Below are 16,544 nucleotides of genomic sequence, written 5' to 3'. Positions count from 1 at the left end.
CTTTCTGAGGCTAATTTATGGTTAAATGATATCAGAAGGGTTAAGGTCCTAATCTGATAGAACTGGTTTCCTTAGAAGAAGAGAAAGGAACACTAGAGCTCTCTTTCTGTGAATCTGCTGGCACCTTGATCTGGGACTTCTAGCCTCTGGAACTGTGAAAAAACAAATTACCGTGGTTTAAGGCACATAGTCTATGGTATTTGGTTATGGCAGACCTTGTGGACTAACACAGACTCTGTCTTGTAAGACTGCTGTGGATACACAGCAGGTATTGTGGACTAGAACAAAATGCACACAAAAGCCTAAAATACAGACGCACATAAAGTAAAATCTATCAGGACTACTGTGCTAATGATAACTCTCAGGTTTGGAGAGAGAATTATTTTGGAGGAGAGTTGACTGCAAGTAGCTGAATGCACCTGCTTTATATAGAGAGGATGGGACCTATGAGGTTCTGTTTTCTTTTCCCCAGTTACATATGTCACAAGGTGCAAATAATGGAACCTGTCTCCTGGAGCTGTTAGGAGAAGTCAGTGTTATAATGTGGTATAGACACCGTTGCAGAGTGACTGACACAGAACTAAAGCTCAATAAATGATCATTCAATGTGAGAGACTGGACATGAGGAATGGAAGAAAAACTTCCAGGAAATACAGAATGGAACAGCAAAGGACTGTTAAAAAGTAGTAAATTTATTTTAAAAGTATCAAAATGGATACAAACTATTGTGAGTCTTTCTTAAGCTACTTGCTTTGCAGCAATAAACTATTTCTTTTCCCTTTTCCCATTTAGATGTCATAGGCTCTGCAATGACTTTGGACAAAACCCAGTGTCTCCTGGTCTATGGATAGGTACACACCCTAGTTGCACCTTGATCAAAATTACTTCAAAGAAATCAACCAGGATAAGAGAATATCAGAGGCTTCAAATAAGTGATTATGACAAAACAAACAAAAAGCACCAAGAAACTGAAATTAAAAAAAAAAAAAAACTTCTCATATAATATTACAGATAGTGAAATATTCCAAAAGTGCAAATGCACTTTAAGTAGGGCTTAGAGAAATTCATAGATATGGAGAAATACTATCTCAAGTTACAGTAGTGTTTTATATGTCCCAAACAGTTTATGCAACCCTCATAAACCCTGTCATGTAATCAGAGCAAGGGTTATTATGTAAAATGACAGAAGATGAGTTTGAGAGGCTTCAGGACTTGAAAGGATTTATACAAGGGTGCACTGGCCAGTCAGTGACACAGTCAGGGCAAAAGGCAGATTTTCCTATCACCTTATCAGGCTTCAGTTTTCTATTTTGTCAGAGGCTGTCAAAAACCAAACCAGTAAGCAGAAGTTAGGAATTTCAGGGGCTCTAAACTTCAAGTCTTTTGTAGCCTGACCTACCCTTTGCAGTCAGAATTGAGAAGCGGGAAGTGTTAAAAATTCAGGTTTCAGGGATATCTGTAGGAAAGACCTTTGTTACTGTTGTTCAGTTCCTAAGTCCTGCCTGACTCTTTGTAACCCCATGGACTGTAGCCCCCCAGACTCCTCCTCTGTCCATGGGATTCTCCAGACAAAATTCTGGAATGGGTTGCCATTTCCTTCTCCAGGGGATCTTCCCGAGGGATCAAACCTGTGTCTCCTGTTTGGCTGGCTCATTTTCTGTCACCGAGCCACCTGAGAAGCCCTTAGTAAAGACCTGCAGTGAAAGTCAAAGTGTTAGTTGCTCAGTTGTGTCCAACTTCTTGTGACCCCAAGGAGTGTAGCCCACCAGGCTCCCCCATTCCTGGGATTCTCCAGGCAAGAACACTGGAGTGGGTTGCCATTTCTTCTCCAATGCATGAAAGTGAAAAGTGAAAGTGAAGTCACTCAGTCATGTCTGACTCTCTGCGATCCCATGGACTGCAGCCTACGGCTCCTCCATCCATGGGATTTTCCAGGCAAGAGTACTGGAGTGGGGTGTCATTGCCTTCTCTGCAGAAAAGACCTAATAGCACTCAATTTCTGAGAATTTAATTAAACTAGGATAAGAAACAGCTACACGGCAATAATATGGCAACTATTTTGATTACAGTAGTCTAATAATAATAATAGGGAGAAGATGAGTGTATGGCCATGCAGTGGTTGCATTTTTCCCCCTTCTTTTCTCTTTCTTTGTTCCTCTTTTTCTCACGAACGTACAAGGGTAGAAAATGAATGAAGATAGAGAGCACTGATACTGCAGGCTGAAAACCAAAACCAAACAAAACAACTAGTAGAAATGGGAGAAAGTAAACATTGACTACTTTTGAACACCAGTCTTACAGTCATATAAAGCCTAGACATCTAGTGTCATCCCTCTGGTCACAAAATCAAGGACACAAATATTCGCTTTTATCAGGACTGAATACCCTTTGCTGCTATCATCTTACCTTACCTCCTGACTCCCAGCTGGAGTCCAAGACACATGGTGCCTTAAAAGAGTTCTCAGCCTTCTAAACTAGGGAAGGCTGTTCACCCTTCCTCAGGGTCTTCATCAAAATCCCCATTTCTTAAGAACTATTGATCTTTGGGAGGTGCTGACCTCATTATCTGCTTAGAGCAATTTACACCCAGGTGTGCCAAGACAGAATCAACTCCTTCAGAGGTTATTTGCAATTTAAAAGAGGCACTTCTTAGAATCTCAGGGGACTTCTAAGGAGTGCTTTTGAGTTGTAAGGCATTTCTCAGCTTCACTGCCCATCAGTCGACAGGAAGGACATATCCCCTCTCCTAGACTTCTTTCCTGAGTACATCAAGTAAAGGTTTCTCTTTACAGTTATGCTAGACTCTCTTTAAAAACAACTGCTCCCCAGGGAGAGTCAGAATGAAAATGGAAAAAAATAATACATTATCAGTGAGCATAGGTTGGCACAATGAATGAATACTTGCAGGGATATATAAATTGACGAATACAGAGACCCATGCATGTGTATGGGCGTGCATGTATCCATATTTCCTCACAGATGAGGATCTCCCAAAAAATCCTGAAAACCCATATGTCCACACACCTCTTCGCAGCCCCTCAAAATATACCAGAAGTCTACCGTGTGACCAGTGCCTCCCTCCCACATTTGCTTTAGTTTAATCTTTTTGAAGGGTTTGGTGTTTATAACACCACTAAGAAGAAGCCAGGAGGGGAAATCAGAGAATTGCTCATTTGGTACAGAAATAAGAGACGCACATCCTGCAGAGAAGGCAGGGACTCTAGCCAACTCGGCAGGTAGTCCTTTATCCTGGAGACATCACCCAGCAGGGAAAGAAAATAACAACTAGGATGTTCTCAGAGTTTGAAATAAAAGAGGTCATACCACAGTTCAGTGATCTGATGTGGATGGATTTTCAGGCTACTTAGCACTAAAGCCCAGGCCCTTTGATCGTTGTTTGTTTCACAAATATTTAGGGGTATCTCCTGTATGCTGCACACTCTAGCAGGCACTGGGAATATCTTGATGAACAAGACAAACTTGGGGGCAGTCTCTCTGAGCTTCACCTATCCCTTGCCTTAAGTAGTAGTATATTATTTTTGCACTTAAGAGTTTTGTTTTAGCCATCATTTTAATTACAAAGCCTTGCATAGTGTATAAAAGATAAAGCAAATCAACCTATTCTCTATAAAATAAATGGATTACAAAAGTTATACACAATCAAGATAAGTGTTTTTCAAAATTACAGATAGAAATTATTCCCAGAGACATTTCAAACTGTGGAATTAATTACTTCTGGAGGATATTGGTAGTTTTTCTAGAGATACCCTCAAAAATAAATGATAATCTTGGTTGCTTACCTAATTCTTGAAGTTTGTCTGTTTTTAATCTCACATGGGGCTGTTGTTTACAAAATAGGGTAATTGATTAGATCTTCAAATTATACCCACAACACTTTTTTTGATAGTATAAAGTGTAGGTTGTGACTAGAAAAAGTTTGAAAAACTGGGTTTGTTCTAATTCTTTTGGGAAGAGTTTACCCAGGTAAGTCTAAAAATATACCATATTCAAAAGCACAGATTTCACCACTTCCACCAAATGCTTTCAGTACTTTTGAATTCTGACTGGCTATTTCTTCTAAGACTTGATAAAGTTCTTGCTAGTTCCATCAGGGTCCTGAAAAAGCTGTTCGTTATTCCAGTTTCCTTACCTCAGAATAATAATGGTGCTTTTCCTCAAAGATTGCTCTGAGGAGCAAACATGAATTCAATGATTTGAAACTTTAGAAGCATAAGGCAAACACAATCTATCATTTTTCTGCTCTTTGATCTTCTTTATAATACATCAATTTCACGAAAACAAAGACTTTTATTTTTCTTTGCATACTCAGTATCAGCTGATATTGGATGTGTTAAAGTAAATAAACTTTACTTAAATCAGTCTCTAACATCCTCATATTCCTCTTCAGTTTTTATAATGGAGAATGAAGTATTGCATTGTTGTTTAAAATAAAATGTTCAAATGCTAAAAGATATAAGGTGGTGGATTGCTCTGAGTCTATTTCCATTTGTCCATAGGCACCCCTCCAAAAGGTAAATTCCAGTAACTGAAAAGGAGAATGGTCAAGAGATCTGAGGTGGAGAATATTTGGGAGCAGGGGGTTAGTTAGGGCAGAGGGGAAGTTTGTGCAGGGACAGGAACCAATGGCAAAATGTTCAAAGATGGGAAAACAAACAAACAAACAAGAGAACACCAGAGGGATGATAATAGACATCTCATAGCTTGCTGCTGTTGATTATTCTGATTCAGCTTTTAAGCACACTAAAATCCTTGGGATTTTTAGTACTTTTTTGTTTTGATTTGTTATGTTTTCTAATCATAACAGTAAATAGCCATTGTTCCCCATTTGGAACAATCTAAAGGGGTGGTTCTCATTCCTTTTGGGCTACTTCCACAATAAGACAAATTTTTTACATAGCAACCAACAGCAGGGAGTAATGGAGGCATACAAACACAACTGAAATAAGGATTGCACAAGAAAATATTTAGCCTCACTGTATGAATGGCCTACTCGAATTTTTTCTGCTTTATTTTGCATCTTTCAGGTTGTAGTAGAAATTCACAAACTAATTTATATACCCGTTTGCAAAATTGTGCCTTAGAATGTTCTTTGTGACGGTATTCATAAACATCCCCTCCATATGGCTACACATTAGTTTACTCCAAAATTCTGGACATTTTTTTCTGTTTGCCTCTTTTTTTTCTGTCTGTAACTTGTCTTTGAGTTGATGTGATTCAGTACAGATTTTTGTTTAAGTATACGTCTAAGGAAGTTTACTACTTTAGGATGAGAAAACATATTTCCAAGAAGCCAAAAGTGGTAAGAAGTTTTTGTTTTTTACCAGTTTCTTACACTGACTGGTCCTGTGCTCAAAACGAAAAGAGAGATTAATGATAATTAGGTTTTATTGAAGAATTTCACTATAGTCTCAGTGATATTTCTGAAAATTTCCTTTTTGCAAAATTAAATAAACAGCTAATAAAATAAACAACTTGAAATACAAGCTTTAGTGATTTACAAGTGTTAGTGAGCATTTCCTATCACTCTGTATATTTATGTTGTCCCAATATATATTTTTTTCTTATAAGGGTTTTATATTGACAATAATTCACCAAAAAATTCTCAAGAATCTGGAATTCTTGGTCAGTAACTCAAAACTTGGGGAAAACTTTAATAGGGAAGATGGTATGATAAATATATTACAAAATTATCAAAGTTTATATATGGAACACTTATTTTAGGCACACAAACACATACAACATAACAAACAGAGACATAAATATACAGAGAGTTAGAGGAAACATACAGAGAATTCTTGACTTACTTAGAAAATTACAATTTGTATAACTAAAATTCAGCTACTTGCTTTCTCAAAAATATATAACATGCTGAATTCTCAGAAGTTGCTTGAACTTATGTTACCTGACATCAAGTAGAATAGTCTTCTGATAAACGAAAACTAAAAAAAATAGGTAGCTACATCTTCCTTCTGAATGTGACCACGGTGACTTCTGTGAATCTAACTCAAAGTTTCTAAATTTTCTTAAGAAATTTAACAACAACAACAAAGTCGTGAAAATTCTACAGATATTTTGGTCAATATTTCAAGATTAGGGGAAAAAACAATCCACTGGCAGTGCCTGTGGTAAGCACAAAATAAATCTCTCGAATTTGTCATAGAGAAAATACTTTTTATAAATGTTGCTCAAAGTCTTTGCATATAACCTGTGGGAGCACACACAAACACACACAGTGGCATTTAGAAATACAGAATGCGCAAGAGACTCTATCCTTCACTTTAACAGAACTATCTCCCTGGTCTGGAAAAGGCTTTGATTATGTAACACTTTAAAACTATTGAGTAATTTAGGATTTTATTCATAGTCATTATTTAATATATTATAGACAGAGACTTCATAGACTTAATTTTCCTTGGTTTACACAAAGCCCGAGTCTTAAAATCATTGTTGAAATACATTTTTACATTTTTTTTTAAAGACTTCATTATTAAATTCTGCTAATTACCTCTCTGAGAATGTAGTTCCTGGTAACTGACACCCACTAATAGCACATTTCTTTATTAATACGGTTTCTTTTATAAGTCTATTTATTTCAATACTATTTTTCCTTAAATGAGAAAAAAAAAAAGAAAATCAAATGCACAACAAATGGAACAAGCAGTGATTGGCTGACACCCCACGGCCAAGGGCAGGCTCCAGCAGGTTTCGAAGTAGCAAGGTCATCAGAGTATGGTGCATAATGGAGCATCATATTTGAGTGGAATTCAGCCAAACACAGTAATGTATGGATGTAGACGCATCTGAAAGAAGGAAAATAAAAATTTATGCAGGTAAAAAAAAAAAAAAACCTCTTATGAAGAAATTTCCCCAATGGCTTATGCCCAAAATTGGAATGTTGTGGTGGAGGTTTTGGAGAAGAGAATTTTTATTTGCAAATTATGTGTTTGTAAATAATAAATACATTCAGGTGGGAAAAAGTCAACTTGGATGAATCCTAGTTAGAAGCTGTAATAGTTTTAAGTTGTTTATAAACAGCATTAGAATTCAATACAAACATCACTAAATTCCTGAAAATAACCCTTTATCTGCCTTTAGAACATTAATTCACCAGAAGGGATAATTAAGATTAGTTTTAGTGGTTTCAGCTCAATTCTTCTTGGAATGTGATTTCTCCCACAACACTAATGCTAAATAAAGCACTGTGTAATGTTCTGAAACAGAGTCGCTGCTTTAGAAAAGATTCTAAGGGCTTTTAAAATAAATGAGATAGAAAAGCAAAGCTGACTCTCTATGTATGTGTGTATATATATATATATATATACACACACATATATATATGTGTGTATATATATATGCACAAAGATTCTACTATCTCTATAGAGTCATAAATGTAAATAAATGGATGATGAGCTTTGCTATAGCCTAGAATTTGGTTATATACAGTTTAAACATAAAACTCTAAACAATTATCATACTAAATTTTCTATATATAACCTGTACTACCATCCTCTTCTAGGAAAAGGAATGTTAAAATATCTGAAAGCATTGGTGATTATGATAAAGCAATGGTTTTGTTACATTTTATTTAGCTTTCAAAACAGTATGGGTTTTACTTTTGAAATTAATAAATTCACCAATTTGCATTTTACCAATAGGTTAAATTTAGAATAGAAAAAGCTAGATTGGTAAACTGCCTACCAACGAAGCAATTCAATTGAAAAATAATAAAATGGCACTTTCTTTAAAAAATTAGAGGAAAAAAATAGTCCACAATATTGTGTTAAGGACACTATTCAAGTAAAGTGCATCTGCAAAGTTGGCAAAATGAAAAACAGTGTAGAAGCCAAAGGAATCATCACTACTGATGGAAAAAGTAAAAGATCATCCCAATTAGAACGCATAGAAAGTGTTTTTTATAAACAACGTATAGAAAGCTTTATTCATTTCCATTACAAATACACTTTTATTGAGGGTATACTAAATGCTATATAGGAGCTTATGTCTACTGTCATTGTTCTGCTAAAATGAAAAATCCTCTTAACTTGCTGAATATATGTTCTAAACCATGTTAAGTTATTTTAATGAATGTCATCAATTGCTATCTTATATAAGGGGGAAACTATGAATTTCTGTTAAAAATCTATAAAATTTGAATACAATTTCCCCAATAATTTTACAGATAAAAACTAGAACCCAAAGCAGAATTATATACTACTGTTACAAAACATCAATTTTGATAGCCAAATATATAGTTATATTTACATAAGAAAACCTCAGGAGATTTCTATCACTATTGAAATACATACAGAAAAAGTTACAGAAATTTAATTTTTTTTCCTACTGGTAGAATGATTAAAAAAAAAGAACCCTGGACTCTGCATTCCATGTGTTGTACTCCTGTCCACATTATAGCCCTGATAATCTTATGATCTCAGTCAAACTAACTTTCAAACTAAGCCTCAGTTTCTTCTACAAAGTGAGGAGATTGGTTTGGTTAATATCTTTTAATTGTAAAATGTGATATCTCTAGAAATTTTGACATTAAACATTTTATTATGATATATTTTATGTCAGTTTTATTTGTGTTTAAGTCTTTTCTACATATCAGTGTATGATTATCACAGTAAATAAGAGCCTAATAGCACCATAGTTAGTTTACATGAATACATGTGTGTGTGTGTCTGTATGGGTGTGTGTGAGAGAGCAAGAGAGAGACAGAGGGGAGTTATGATATGTATTTATCACAGGAGTATGCTTTTCCACATGAGATATGTACTTACTCAAAAGATAACAAGAAAGAATGTTTTTGTTACAGTTGTCCAGCTGCATGATTTACTTACAATTATTAAATTGATTTTGTGGTCTTCGGTCAAATTCATTAATTGACTTAGGAGAAGTTTGAGATAAGGTTCAAACGGTCATAACTGGACTTCAAAAAAACTATATATCCATTGCAGATCAAATCAGTGAATGACCCTTTCCTTGATTCACAGACATCCAGAAAGTCGAGAACTGTTTGGTAGATAGCTCCTGACTAAAGACACTGTCTAACTTTCATCAGTCACTAGCCTCTTGTCTATGATTTCTGGCCATATGTAACAGAAATCCCACCATATGCAGATTCATTCTGCCTCTTCAAAGTCTCCTTGGTCATAGATAGCAGAACCATATTGTAGAAGTAATGCTTATGGAGTTAAAGCAGAAAGCTGTGGTTGGCATCACCATGCAAATGCATTTCCACTATAATACATATGGTATAACATACATTCACAAATAAATCGATACTCAGTTTTCTTAGTGCTTAGAACTGTAATAGATGATGGCAAGTCATTTCTTGCTTCCAAAATCTAAGTAATTAAAAAATAATTTCTGCCATATCGTTACAAAGTATATCATGGATATATTGACCACAAATTGATCAATTAAAGGGAACATTATTCTGACGACATTCAGCAGTTCTTTTAGGCAAAAGAAACTGTCACTGCAGTTAATATGAATTTTTCTTGAGTATTTCAGGATCAGCTACAAGTAGGGTTTTAAGTTAATGTTTATTTAAGCTGTATCCTCTATCTGCTTGCCAAAAATAAAATACATTACCTTCCATTTACTAAATAAAATGAAATTTTTACTTGCCAGTACATTATCTAAATAACATCATGGCAAAGATAAGATCTACAGGAGTTGAAAATAATATGCAAAGTAGGGGCTATAGTTTTATATTGTCTATTAATTTTTTGAAAATATATTATTTTTAAGACAATTGAAAAATACTTAACACATAGTAAAATGAATAGAAAACAGAATGCTTCTGCTTTCATTTTACAAATCAAAAGCACAGTTGAACTTCCAGGTCACAAAACTTTAACAACCACCAAGGCCAGATTTACCAAGTAAAGGAAGAATGAAATGAAAAGGTGGATACTTAATGCTGTCAACGATCCCCATTTTTCTCAATTAGACACATTATTTAGTTGAGAACAAGGGCTCTTGTTTGAATTGCAAAGGCCTGAATTATGAAAACCTGGGCTACGTTATCAAATGTGCGGATTTCTGAAATAATTCCAGTATCTCTGCAACACATTATCTCCCAGATTCTGTCCAGGAGTAACTATAGAAGATTGATTTGACTGTCTCTAGAACCCATGAAAACAAACAAAAAAGAGGAGGGGGCATTTTTTACAAACTTTCATTTCTACAAAGCTGTTTAACTCACTATAGCCTAACCATTAACTGAACTTAGGAGCAACACTTATTCTCATGAAGATAAAAACACTGGAATAGACATCATTTTCATTGTATCACAAATAAGGAACTATAATAAGGTAATTCAGGAAAATTATAAGTTAATAAAGGCTTTATGTCAGATAAAATCTATTTTTTAATTAATCCTTACCATATGAAATTTAAAAATGGCAACTCTCAAGATGTTCTTTACATAAATTCAGCATTAAAGGGGAGAAATTATAAGAAAACTCTGAATTTTAAAAAATTCAGGTTTAATCAAAGAAAATACATTTTGGTTATGTTTAAAAAGGCAATATCTTTTAAAAATAAATATAGAAAATCACCTATCTACAGCACAAACAAAAATGAAAACAAAAAAGATCTCATTATGCCAGATGTCAAAACAGAATGTAAATTTGTAAATGGATCCCTTGTCTCCTGACAGCAATACTGAGTAGATGAAGCATATCAATTACTATCACTAATTACATTAAGGGGAATGTATTTCATTTGCCTTTATTTCATTTTAGATCAGCTGTTTATTGTGGTTAAAATTTCATACATCTTTCAAGTGCTTAAGAACATATACGTTTTCCAACGTTATTTTTGGCAAACTGCATGGCTTATTTGAACGGCTTTGTAGGTTTTCTCTTCTGATATGTGGACTTCCTTGTTCAGTTAAGAGACTAACACCATACATTAGTTTATTTATAAGCATATCACTTTGCCTTTTAGACAGGATGCCACCACACTCTTGATATTGGCTGTTTTAAATATTCAAGAATATAGAGCTAACCCTATTTGATGAGTCAAATAAAGCTTAAGTGACAGAACAGAACATAGGAGATAGTTGTATAAAATATCTATAAATCTGCCACTTGATATGTCCACTCAAAAGTTTAAGATTACATAATTTAGAATGCAAATGTTAGTCAACCACAGGATACAAAGTTCTTTTAAGATGACAGTGAAGTACGTATTCTGCATAAAGATCTTTTCACATGCTTTCTCTTAACAAATTATCATTTTCTAAAGAAATCTCTACAAATCTCTATTTGTGGGTTCTATAACTAATGTTATAAAAGTGCTGTTACTTTTAACTGGAATCTTCCTTGTTTATAAAACAGATAAAAGCACCAAAAACAAAATAGAAATCTGCCTCTAAGCCTAGGTAAAGCGATAACAAACATACTTTCCACTTGGCATATTTCAGTTTATAGGAAATAAGACTCACGTACTTGAAAAGACATCTTTTTTAAAGTCATTTAATTCAATGTAGTTCAAACCTGTGTTTTCTTGGATTGCTTTGGTAACTGGATATAAAAGCATACTGTCTATTTCTCCTTATCCAAATAGTTACAATAAAGGAATACATCAAAAACATTTTTTTATAATGCTTATTTTTAAAATTATAGAAAACAATAAGAAATTAATATTTATCTCTTTTCTATACCTTTAATGAGCCCATCAATAACATCTTCAGTGAGGCTATAAAATAAACTTTTTACATTGTCTCAATTATTTTAAGATCACACATTCTATATGCAAAACATATTTAATAGAACACTCTTTATTGGATATTGCTTGACAGACATAAATATGTTTCCTGAAATGTTCTGGCGGTAAGAAATATGTAATGTTTTATTAGCAGAGTTGCTACAGCTTTAGATACAGACGTTTCCAAACGGTTTTCATTTGTTGTGTGTCAAATGTTGATGGGTGAGAAAAGTAAACTTTGTGAGTTATACACTCACACACACACATTACACAAAACAAAACTTTCAAAAATAAATTATATATTTTCTGAAGTTCACCTCAGAATATACTTTGCTTTTTTTTCAGTTTCCACACTTCACTGAGAAAAAACTGTGTCAAATATTCCATAAAACCTTTATAGTCTCAATATATCACAATGCATACCAAAATATTCTCACACACACTACATCAAACATGAACATTTTTGTTACTTGGTTTAAATAATACATGATTCATGCAATTTACTTTTGCTTATGAACTTTTCATACCAAATACATATACTACAAATGCCAACTGCATATCCTCATAAAAGCCTAATTGTATAGATACTGAAATATTAAAATGTAGTTTTTTATGGCATTTACATATCATTAAATATTTTTAAGTCAGCATTTTTGTCAGTCAGCATTTCAATATCTCAGACTTGGTACTTCATTTGCATGAATCAGCATCTGCTTATCTATAAAATTCTGCATAATATATAATGTAGCTAAAACTATTTAGTGTCCAATTTGCATAGACAGCAGTAGTAACTTTAGAAATTTTGTCTTTGGATAAAATTATCCACTTAGTAGCACAAAAGAAAAGAATTTTAGGTTAAAACTAGCCATCCAAACAGTTCACACATATTTATCTGGAAACAAAAAACGTAGCATGAATTAGAATTGTCAAACACTAAGAGAAGCGTAAAATACCACTTACAGTGTTTTCTTCTGTAACTTAGTACACTCTGGTAAAAGGTGCAAACTATAGTGGTGTACCTTTTGTAAATGTCTTCTACTAAATAAGTGGTATAAGAATTACACCAACATTAATTTCCTGCTATTAAAAATTTAACTAACAGCTTTAAGAGTGAAGACATGACTTTGCAGAAGATGCCCTGTCTTAGATATTTAAATATATGTGGGATGCATCTTACCTGTTTGCTGTATTTGTTATTGGTTTGACAGCTGTACTCAGAGCAGTGATCTGATCCAATTGAAATGTTGTCTCCTGCTCCCACAAACGTATTAGCTGGTGGTAGATCTTGTACGGCCTGGTGTTTTTTTCCTGCAGTTGGTGATTGGGGGTGAAGCTGGACAGTAGGCAAGGGGGAACTAGATTTGTAATGCCTGGCCAGGTCAGGACTGCCAGGCCCACCATTAACTGACCGGTATCGGCCCATGCTTGGGCTGTCTGACAGCTTCTCATTGACACTATCATATCTCTGTCCATTTGGTTTAGAAGCTTCTACAGTGACAATGCTGCTGTAGAGTGGCTGCTTAGATTTTTTGTTTTTCTTGTCCTTTTTAGGTTTTTTAGATTTGTCATGCTGTTGGGGTGTAAAAAAGTCTTCATGATCTTTTTTGCCAGCTTCATAGCCATTTTTATTTTTGGACCGGCAATATCTTGCCATCACTACAATTAAGATGATTAGAATCACAGTCATAATTCCAGCAACCACCCCAATGACAATACTGAGTCTCTGTTTGCTAATTTCATAGCTTGGGTCACCAGCTATATCCTGGGTGAGTGGGGTGTGCAAGCTTCTGGCTATTTGAGAGTCAATCACAGTTGCATTAGAAACACTTTCATTGACAAACACATGCACCAGAGTCGTGGTAGACTGGGAAGGCTGCCCACTGTCATTCACTTGCACCACCAACCTGTGCAAGCCATAATGCTTTTGGGTGAGTTTTCCCACTAAGGAAACCACACCACTGGTGGAATCAATCTCAAACAGCTTGAAGGGATTCCCTCCCACAATGCTGTAGTTAAGGTCTGCATTGATGCCATCATCACTGTCTGTTGCCAACACTGTAGCTACTACTGTCCTGACGTTACTTGAAGGTGGCAGTAAAGTGTAGGAAATATTTCTGGGAAGGGTGACAGTGGGAGCATTGTCATTCTCATCCATCACAAAGAGAGAGACCGTGGCTGTTGCAGATCTGGGAGGATCTCCCCCATCCACAGCTTTGACTCTGAAAGTGTATGTGGTCTGATGTTCTCTGTCAAAAGACATCGTGGAGTAAATAGTCCCCGTGTCATTTTCAATGGAAAAAATGTTACTGTTCTCCTCTATGTATAGGCTCATCTCTGCATTGCGCCCCTTGTCAGCATCCATCACTGTGACCATTCCCACGGGGCTGTTGGGCTGTAAATTTTCTTTCACATAAAAGGTAAAGACGTCCTGCATGAACTTAGGGTCATTGTCATTCTTGTCAGCCACCTGAACAATCACTGTGGTGCTGCCCTGTAGCACGGGGATGCCTTTGTCTCTGGCGTTAACTTTAAACTCGTACCTGTCAGTCTGCTCGCGGTCCAGCACAGTATTGACGAGAATGTCCCCAGAATCGGGATCGATGGCAAAGATCCCCATCACGGAAGAGTCCAGCGAGTAGGCGATTTCAGCGTTTTTCCCACTGTCCGCGTCTGTAGCCAGCACCGTGGCTACCCTCTCTCCGGGGATGTTGTTCTCAGGAAAGTACACCTCCACCACTGACTGGCCAAAGACAGGCGGGTTGTCGTTGGTGTCTCCCACCTTGACAATCAGGGAGTTGTTGCTGGAGAGACTGGGGCTGCCGGAGTCCACCGCTACTATGACCACGTTGAACTCCCTCGTGGTCTCATAGTCCAAAGGGGCCGAGGTGTGCAGGAAGTACTTTTTCTTGTTCTGGTCGCCCTCTGTGTCACTGGCCGGCTTGAGCTGGAAAGGCACGTCGCCCACCACGGTGCAGGTGACCACTCCATTCTCGCCTTGGTCTCGGTCAGACACCTGCACCAGGGCGATGGGGGTGTCCACCAGAACGTCCTCGGCCACGTTGGCCACCCCATCCTTCAGTGGGATACGCCCGATCTTGCGGATTTCAATGGACGGCACATTGTCGTTCTCGTCCTTGATATTAAGGACCACCGTGGCTTTGTCTGTCTTGGGAGGCTGCCCGCGATCTCGGGCCATGACCGTGAAGCGCAGCTGGTTCACTTCCTCGCGGTCTATACGGTGCAGGACACTGAGCCAGCCGGACGTCTCGTCTAGGCGCAGCAGCCGCCGCACGGACTCGGTAGCAGCCCCGAACACGTACTCAATCTGCCCGTTGACCCCCACGTCCAGGTCGGCGGCACGCAGCTGAAGGATGGGGGTCCCCGGGGCGCTGTTCTCGGCCAGGTCAGCCTCATACACGCTCTTCTCGAAGCGGGGGCTGTTGTCGTTCACGTCGGTGATGAGCACCCGCAGGATGGCCTGAGAGGAGCGAGGCGGATCGCCACCGTCGCGCACCCTCAGGGTCAGCTCGTAGGAGTCGCGCTGTTCGCGGTCCAGCGCCCCCTTCACGATCAATTGCGGCTGCTTTTCGCCATCCGGGGTGTCGGCCACCTGCAGTTCGAACACGCTGCTGCGTCCGCCGGGGCTGGTCCCGCCGCCGCCTTCTGGCGCGTCCAGCCTCCTCTTGGAACCCCCGGGGCCGCCGCCGCTCCCGCCGTTCCCGCCGCCCCCGGGGTAGGGGGCGCTGTCGGCAGGCCCGGCGCGCCGGCCCTCGCCGCCGCCGCCGCCGCCGCCGCCCCCGGGCTCCTGTAGCAGCTCGTAGCGCTCAATGCCATTGCGGCCGAAGTCGCGGTCGGTGGCGGTGGGCAGCAGGTAGAGAGTGCCCACCGGCCGGTTCTCCTCCACCGTGAGCGTGAGCACGGGTGACGGGAAGGTGGGCGTGTTGTCGTTGATGTCGAGCACGATGACCCGACCCTCGAACAGGTCCACCCAGCTCTGCGAGGGCCCGATCACCGACACCTCGAAGTCCAAGAAGCACTCGTTCTCGTCGAAGATCATCTGACACTGGGGCAGTTTCTCGCGGTCGATGCGCCTCTCGCTCGTACTCAGCTCGCCGGTGAGATTGTCGATCTTCAGGTACTCTGAGCCCGACTCGAGGCTGAAAGTCACCTCACCGGAGCCGGTCACGATGCCCAAGTCCGAGGCGACGTTGCCGATGCGGACGTCTGCTGGGCCCTCCTCGGCCAGTCGGTACCGGAGGAGTTGCTTGGCGGCCGCTAGGCTGAGCGAAAGCGGCAAGAGGAGACAGCAGCCCAGACACCAGGCGCGCGCCCATCCCATGGTCCGCATCCTCAGCATCTTCTCCTGCTGCTGCTGCTACTGCTCCTTCTAATTACGGCCCCTTGGCGCCCCCCTCCTCTGGGGCCCGTGGCCTGCCCTCCTCCCAGTCCTCTCCCCTCTCCGGGAAGGGAAGAAGCAAGAGGGAACGTAGGGAGGGGGCAAGAGCAGCGTCCAGAGTCGGCCAGGGGGGACCAGCGATAGATCCTTCTTTTTGATTTTTTCCTCCTCTTGCTTCTTCCGAAAGTTATTGTTTCATAATTTATGCAATGGGTGCTAATCGCCCGCTAGCCAGCCGCCGTTCAGTCGCAGTACTCACAGTTCACGGGACACTGCGCGCCGCGGGCTCGGCGCCCCCCCAGAGTCATACCCGCAACCGGCAGAGGAACCCCGGCTCCCGTCACTGCTCAGTCGAATGGGGCTGGAACCGCTCCGGCAGGCGGGCGGTGGAGCCGGGAAGCGGCCG

At 39.0% G+C, this 16,544-nt stretch overlaps 1 protein-coding gene across 1 annotated transcript in view; it reads right to left on the bottom strand.

The window, feature by feature from the left end:
• PCDH7 (protocadherin 7) overlaps window positions 1–16,099 on the bottom strand; it is a 464,614-nt gene extending 448,515 nt beyond the window's left edge. Inside the window, exon 1 of the mRNA XM_052642270.1 lies at window positions 12,920–16,099. Coding sequence (XP_052498230.1) covers window positions 12,920–16,099 — 3,180 coding nt within the window. The remainder of the gene's footprint in view (window positions 1–12,919) is intronic.
• Between the last annotated feature and the right edge of the window lie 445 nt (window positions 16,100–16,544).

This window comes from Budorcas taxicolor, chromosome 6 (genome assembly GCF_023091745.1).
Source record: "Budorcas taxicolor isolate Tak-1 chromosome 6, Takin1.1, whole genome shotgun sequence".
In the NCBI taxonomy this organism is placed as follows: domain Eukaryota; kingdom Metazoa; phylum Chordata; class Mammalia; order Artiodactyla; family Bovidae; genus Budorcas; species Budorcas taxicolor.
This window is presented reverse-complemented; position numbering and strand designations above follow the sequence as displayed.